Source organism: Diaphorina citri, unplaced genomic scaffold (genome assembly GCF_000475195.1).
Source record: "Diaphorina citri unplaced genomic scaffold, Diaci psyllid genome assembly version 1.1 scaffold3609, whole genome shotgun sequence".
Classification (NCBI taxonomy): domain Eukaryota; kingdom Metazoa; phylum Arthropoda; class Insecta; order Hemiptera; family Psyllidae; genus Diaphorina; species Diaphorina citri.
The window spans coordinates 9778-17345 of NW_007381009.1; the positions used below are offsets into that span (position 1 = coordinate 9778).

Sequence of the window (7568 nt, forward strand, 5' to 3'; positions counted from 1 at the left end):
AGACACAGTTCCTTCAAACCTGTTTAAAAAAGGTAATTCAATCAATTACGCCGATGAACAAATCACCAGTTTACTCAGTGAAATACTTGTTTTTCTTCACAGATGATGATGTGCGTGCTGGGCTCATGTGGTCGGAAGGACTGGATGAGGTATTCAGGGAGAACTACATGGCTGATCCCACTCTGCTCTGGCAATATTTTGGCAGCGCTAAAGGATTCCTTCGAACCTATCCAGGTATGAAATCACAAAATTATACTAAAGAACTTCCAGCAATATGGCAAAACTAAATTGCAAACTTTATTCTTCGAAATTTATTATTATAAGGATGTTCCGTTCCCTTCGCTTTTTACCTTCCCATAGTCTGACTATAATAGTAAATCAACCAGTCAGGGATGTATTTGGGACAAGTCCTTATCCCAAAAAGGATAAATAAATTTTCATTATTCAAGATCAAAATGAACCTATTGTACGCGATTTGTCTGGTGCTTCTTTTATTTTTCACACCAGTGGATAATTTTACACGTGAAGATGAAATGTAAGTATAGTCTGACTATAATAGTAAATCAACCAGTCAGGGATGTATTTGGGACAAGTCCTTATCCTAAAAAGGATAAATAAATTTTCATTATTGACAAAAATACAAAAATTTAACCAACGTCAGTGGTGTTAAGGTGTTGGACATCCGATCATAAAATTTATCGAGGGGTATTACGAGAGGAATGATTCTTGGGACAGGCATTATGTTATGCTTGACAAAATTTCAACTCCTTTTCCGTGACATATTTCAGCTCTCAAATGGATGAGTGCAGACAAAGAGGATGCCCAAGATAAAAATGAACCTATCGTACGCGATTTGTCTGGTGCTTCTTTTATTTTTCACACCAGTGGATAATTTTACACGTGAAGATGAAATGTAAGTATCCTGTGATGATTCTAAATTGTACCCAGTTGGAACTCTATCCGGGACTATCTAGTCCTGGATGAGGGGCTCAGGTAATTCTTGGGACGGGCATTATGTATGCTTGACAAAATTTCAACTCCTTTTCCGTGACATATTTCAGCTCTCAAATGGATGAGTGCAGACAAAGAGGATGCAAGGCTCACGTACATACATAAATTAATTTGACCTAGACGGGTTTGAATTCCCGCCTTTGATGAAATTTCAAGTCCGAATTTATCCATCCAAAGTTGTCGCGAGTTAATCCAAAGGCTGTTAAATGTCTAAGGTTTAGTCTCTCTAAATCTAAATACTTTTTGTTTTACTTCTAGCGTTGCCAAATGGGCAAATGATTTCGGAGATGAACTATGGAACCTCGGTATGACAGTGACCAAATTTACCGACATCAAATATGTAAGTACAGAGTTTCAACGCAGCCCTTTAATCCAAATAGGAAAACTTTCTTACGACAATCCATCAGATGTCCCCAGACAAAAGATAAGAAAGATTTCCTTGCGTCCCGTTCTCCCATGCTGCCTTATTCCGTAAAACATTTGTTTTGATTCTTGTCGAGTTAATTTCATAAACCAAGTCTTGTGCAAAATAACAATCCTCTCTCTCATCTTCCATTTGTGTCATCTAACAAACCTGTTCAGTTCACAAGACCATTAAAACGAAATCAGAAGGGAAAATAACACCTTATCAGTCGACAATCCTTCCTCTCTTCCATCTTCCATTTGTGTAATCTAACAAACCTGTTCAGTTCACAAGACCATTAAAACGAAATCAGAAGGGAAAATAACACCTTATCAGTCACTTTTTCTTACCTACGTCCTCTCTTCCATCTTCCATTTGTGTCATCTAACAAACCTGTTCAGTTCACAAGACCATTAAAACGAAATCAGAAGGGAAAATAACACCTTATCAGTCACTTTTTCTTACCTACGTAGGTACTTCATAAACAGAAATGTCTGATGGCCAGGGCCACAATAGTTCTTTTTAATGACGAGTGTTTCACCGCCGTTTTTATGTCGGAGCAATGAAACAACTGCTACATTAGACTCGTGTGGCCTGAGTCGTAGCATGCCCATCCTGTAATATGCCCCTCGGCAGAGGTGAATTAAAATTAGTTTAAATTTAACTATTGGATTAGGTAAGCATTTAGTTAGTTAATAGATATTTTAACTGAACCAAAGTTCAAACTCTGATTGTGGCCCTCGCCATGAAAGAAGTGAAGGATTTAGGATTGAACCGACGTTTTTCTTCTGACGTTTGCAGCGTTACAAACAATTAAACGCTCGAGTGCTGAAAACGGATGGAGAGGCCGTGCTGAAATCTATGGTGGAAAACGTCAACCGAATGCTCAAGCAGAAAATGGATGCCGTTATGGTAAGTTATGGCGAGAGGATAAGGTAATTTCTCGGTACCTAGATGGTATCTGAAACACATACGTACGTATGAACACTTCATAATATATGTAGGTACCCGGAAGTAAATAATAATAATAATAATAATAATAATAATAATAATAATACTACAATGAAGTTAAGGATTCCGCTCAAAATAGTCCTTTTAATTCTTATAAAATAAGCATTTATCAGTGGATATATCTTTGTCTCAGAAAAATGACACGAAAGTCATGAAACAGGGTGAAAACGAAATGAACATGTCAGGGGAAGAAAACTGAAGGAAACATGGACGAGAAATATCTTGACAACCAAATAGTTTGTTAAATCAATAACAAATATAAAAATAATGAAATAGGAGAGAGAGAAAAGCAAAGATTTTGAGGGAAAAAATGGAATTGTGTACCTAAAAAGGAGGCATGTGAACGAAATATTTGGATTTGGGCTGAAACAAAGGTTAGTTTCTACCTACCGCAGTGTACCTAAAAAGGAGGCATGTGAACGAAATATTTGGATTTGGGCTGAAACAAAGGTTAGTTTCTACCTACCGCACTTCAAACAAACAATATTTACCCATTTGTTTGAAGTGCTTGCATTGTTGTTTCAATGCAACAGCAAATAACTTTGTAAAAACTTTCTACTGGAGATGTAATTCGAGTGAAAATGCATTAAGAAAAATGATAGAAGGTAAATATGTATTTAGCTGATAAGATGATGTCGATATTGATGAGGGAGAGAGAACAATTCTTCGTCACCCTTACTTTTTAAGAAACTTTAGGCAATCTTACAAGTTACACCTAGGTACTATCAGTTGCTGATTTCTTAATTTTTCTCTATTACCTACAAGGTTTTTATTAGTGAATAAATATCTACCTACTATACTTTTTTTACTGAAAATGCATTAAGAAATCTGATAGAAAGGTAAATATGTATTTAGCTGATAAGATAATGTCGATATTGATGAGGGAGAGAACAATTCTTCGTCACCCTTCTTACTTTTTAAGAAACTTTAGGCAATCTTACAAGTTACACCTACTATCAGTTGCTGATTTCTTAATTTTTCTCTATTACCTACAAGGTTTTTATTAGTGAATAAATATCTACCTACTATACGTAATATACACACAACGACAAATTCTGCGAAAACGTTTAAAGAAGGTATACCTAATTGTTCCACAATTCTTGTGATGTTGATATTGTTTCCCCCAAAACTTAAGCCGCCCTGTAAGATGCAGTAAAGTTCGTGCAGATTTTAATGTATTATGGTGCGACCTACTATACTTAATATACACACAACAACATATTCTGCGAAAACGTTTAAAGAAGGTACCTAATTGTTCCACAATTCTTGTGATGTTGATATTGTTTCCCCCAAAACTTAAGCCGCCCTGTAAGATGCAGTAAAGTTCGTGCAGTATGCAAAGTATTTTGTTTTTAGTATCACCTTAGAATTTTTTAGTGCTTTCTACTGAGCTTTTCATTGAAATAGAATTTTCTAATAATAAATCTAGTCGAGCCAAAGCTATCCCCTGTTCACAATATGTGTCCGGATAGAGACGTGTGAATCGTGTGATATTTTCAAAGTATTTTCTATTCCATCCTAAAAAACGGTAAAAAATTTGAAAAGTATAGTAGGTAGATATTTATTCACTAATAAAAACCTTGTAGGTAATAGAGAAAAATTAAGAAATCAGCAACTGATAGTTGGTGTAACTTGTAAGATTGCCTAAAGTTTCTTAAAAAGTAAGGGTGACGAAGAATTGTTCTCTCTCCCTCATCAATATCGACATCATCTCAATCAAAATCAAGTAATGGAAGGCTTTGCTAAATACCTACTCGTAAAATAACGATAGCTGACGCTGACAGCATGGAAGTTGATCATGATCAGTGCAATAAATATCGGGCGAAACTTTGCAAAAAATTCGAGAAAGGAAGAAGCTTTCGTAGATTCGTAAAAGCTTAGCCCCACTTTTAAGGTTGTTTGCCGCTAGAGAATTATTGGTTTAAGGTTTAATCATGATCAGTGCAATAAATATCGGGCGAAACTTTGCAAAAAATTGGTGATTTTCTGTGATGAAGAACCTATAAACCTTTTAAAAAGAATTCGAAGAAAGGAAGAAGCTTTCGTAGATTCGTAAAAGCTTAGCCCCACTTTTAAGGTTGTTTGCCGCTAGAGAATTATTGGTTTAAGGTTTAAACTTTAAACCAATAATTCTCTTTTTTACAAGATATTTACACCCATTATATGTATCCTTTCCTATTTCCCCATTTAGAAAGACGGACATTTAAAAGAGAACTACAACAGTGTGGACTTGACTGAGATAGAACTTCTCAGAAAGACGGACATTTAAAAGAGAACTACAACAGTGTGGACTTGACTGAGATAGAACTTCTAGATGACAACGTAACCATTCCTAGACAAAGAGGATGCACCAGCTGAGGATCTGATTTTCGACTGTCGAAATCGTCAGTGGTACATCCAAGCGACCACCTGCAGTAAGGATGTGGTCATCCTAGTCGATAATTCTGGCTCGATGGCAGGCATGAGGAACACGACAGCCAAGTTGGTTCTGCATAGTCTTCTGCAGACGTTCAGCAACAATGACTTCATCAACATTTTCAAGTTCAACCTCACTGTGGATACGATTGTGCCGTGTTTAGGCAACTATTCTCTGGTTCAGGTAACTATTCATTTTTAGACATTGAGAGTTTAGATGGGCACATTATTTATTAGATTAATTAGAGTCTCGTTTATTTTACGATAATGACAATCTTTATTTGAATACTGACCCCAACAGGAATGGGTAATTTTTAGACATTGAGAGTTTAGATAGGCACATTATTTATTAGATTATTAGAGTCTCGTTTATTTTACGATAATGACAATCTTTATTTGAAAACTGACCCCAACAGGAATGGGTACTTGGGTAGGACTTTTCCTTAAAATATTTAAAGTCCAAATAATTCACAATCTACGTTTATTTCCTTAACTTGAGATACAGAGATTTTGACTACAAAGACAGAATTTTTTTGATGATACAAGTCTACAGAAATCTAAAAACCAAAAACCCTTAAAAATGTAAATTCAGTTTCTTTGTGTTATTACGTCACGACTTTGGTGCTCACTGCAGCATTGTAGGATTTTTCCCAATATCTCAATAATCCTAAAATCCAGAAGACAGAATTTTTTTGATGATACAGGTCTACAGAAATCTAAAAACCAAAAACCCTTGAAAATGTAAATGCAGTTTCTTTGTGTTATTACGTCACGACTTTGGTGCTCACTGCAGCATTGTAGGATTTTTCCCAATATCTCAATAATCCTAAAATCCTAGAAAGACGGACATTTAAAAGAGAACTACAATAGTGTGGACTTGACTGAGATAGAACTTCTAGATGACAACGTAACCATTCCTAGACAACCAAGCAAGGAAATTCTCAAGCTGAGAGATGAAATGATTCAGAACAAGGAAGGAAAGATGCCCAATCTGCCCATCAAATTTCATTACGATGACATGGTGAGGATTTATCAGTTGATATTGTTCTTCTGTGAGAGAAAAAAGAATAGAATATAAATTCTATTCCTGCTCGAATAGGACTAAAAAGTTTTCTTTAACCCCGCAGTCTACACAATCTTATGTTTCAACTGTATTTCCTGAATCTGTAGTAGTAACAATTAGAATCCTATTTCCTCTGAGGGGAATATTTTTATGACTCGATATTGTTCTTCTGTGAGAGAAAAAAGAATAGAATATTAAACAAGATATAAATTCTATTCCTGCTCGAATAGGACTAAAAAGTTTTCTTTAACCCCACAGTTTACACAATCTTATGTTTCAACTGTATTTCCTGAATCTGTAGTAGTAACAATTAGAATCCTATTTCCTCTGAGGGGAATATTTTTATGAAATGGATTGAGTACACTTGTCGTAATATTGAGGAACATTTTATTTTAGATTTAGATAATATTTTCGGCTAAATTTGATAAAAACGAATTAACAGTTCAACTTGGATCTTCTGTTTGGTTTACAGAGAAGAGTGGGGAGTGAGAAGCGACATTACTATTATGCACATCTAGAAAACACTCCGTTCTCAATGGGACTGGCTTTACCTGACATCTATGGAAGCTTCTGGATCAAAGCTGGGGATGAGATCAAGAAATCCATACAAATGGGTAAGAAATAGATTTATCTACCAAGTGAAATTATTGAAATTGAAAATAGGTCATACACGCGATGTCTCAGATAACAACATTTAAGGCTATTGTCAATTGAAATTGTTAATGTGCGATAGAATTGGTAGGTAATAATCAAGTATATTTATTTTGTTTTAGGAGTGCCGCTGGTCAGCTATTTCAAAGGAAACTGGAAAATCTAAGGCTATTGTCAATTGAAATTGTTAACACGCGATAGAATTGGTAATAATCAAGTATATTTATTTTGTTTTAGGAGTGCCGCTGGTCAGCTATTTCAAAGGAAACTGGAAAATCCATCCCGATTGGTAAGATACCCATGAATACCAAAAGCTTTTCTAGGCCTGATTTGTGTCTACTACTCAAGGGGAAATAACGGCGAGATTTTCGTGACAGAATTCAATTCAATTCATTTATAAAAGTATGTCTTTATGAAACAAGCTAGTCGAAAAGGGTCGAGACAGCTAAACGAAACGAGTCTGGACGTAAACGCGGACAGTATTCGGCAGTTTTGGCACGTAAGAGTATTCGAGCTGCTTTATAGGATGACTCCGTTTTTAACTCTCTCCAATCATTTCCTAAACAGGGTGTACTGTGATTATCACTGGGAATCCAAAACGTTCTTCGAGAGTAAAGTTTTGGCACGTAAGAGTATTCGAGCTGCTTTATAGGATGACTCCATTTTTAACTCTCTCCAATCATTTCCTAAACAGGGTGTACTGTGATTATCACTGGGAATCCAAAACGTTCTTCGAGAGTAAAGAGGTGAAAATGATCCATTTCTTAGAGAAGATGTCCATGCCTGGATGGCAATGGTATGAGCAATATCCGCCTGAAGATATGAGCGGCAATGACCGCTACGACTCCTTCCGGAATACCAACTGTAAGTTATAGTGAAATGTTTCGATTGTTTAGAACAATCATAGAGCATAGGCTGAAGAAAATGAACGATCACAAAGCATGGGTGTTTAAGGCCAGCCACTCACTATCAGGTAGACCTGACGACAGGTACCTGATCAGGTCTACCTGATAG

General features: G+C 36.0%; 2 protein-coding genes across 3 annotated transcripts; both read left to right on the forward strand.

Moving 5' to 3' along the window:
- On the forward strand, positions 1-5059 carry LOC113472016 (voltage-dependent calcium channel subunit alpha-2/delta-3-like). Of its 2 annotated transcripts, none has more exons than XM_026831555.1 (3): positions 1-234; positions 1062-1090; positions 4770-5059. In XM_026831555.1, the coding sequence occupies exons 1-3, from the start codon at positions 54-56 to the stop codon at positions 5040-5042; spliced, it is 483 nt and encodes a 160-aa protein (XP_026687356.1). In that variant the 5' UTR covers positions 1-53; the 3' UTR covers positions 5043-5059. The 2 variants fall into 2 exon arrangements, with proteins under 2 accessions (XP_026687356.1, XP_026687355.1); XM_026831554.1 differs by lacking the exon at positions 1062-1090 and adding an exon at positions 789-817 and having other exon boundaries at positions 17-234.
- LOC103520425 (voltage-dependent calcium channel subunit alpha-2/delta-3-like) lies at positions 4684-7418 on the forward strand (the record flags this gene model as incomplete). The annotated part of the gene is made up of 5 exons (XM_017448513.2): positions 4684-4752; positions 5753-5861; positions 6376-6517; positions 6792-6843; positions 7249-7418. Coding segments are annotated over exons 2-5 (427 nt in total), but the record flags the coding sequence as incomplete, so codon positions are not given.
- Positions 7419-7568: the final 150 nt, after the last annotated feature.

What these genes read in the sequence shown, in the direction of transcription:
- LOC113472016 (XM_026831555.1), top strand. Translation starts at nt 54, where the DNA reads ATGAACAAATCACCAGTTTACTCAGTGAAATACTTGTTTTTCTTCACA. An exon ending in ATTCCTTCGAACCTATCCAG is followed by an intron (nt 235 to 1,061) that starts GTATGAAATCAC and finishes GACATATTTCAG; the next exon opens with CTCTCAAATGGATGAGTGCA. An exon ending in GGATGAGTGCAGACAAAGAG is followed by an intron (nt 1,091 to 4,769) that starts GATGCAAGGCTC and finishes CTAGACAAAGAG; the next exon opens with GATGCACCAGCTGAGGATCT.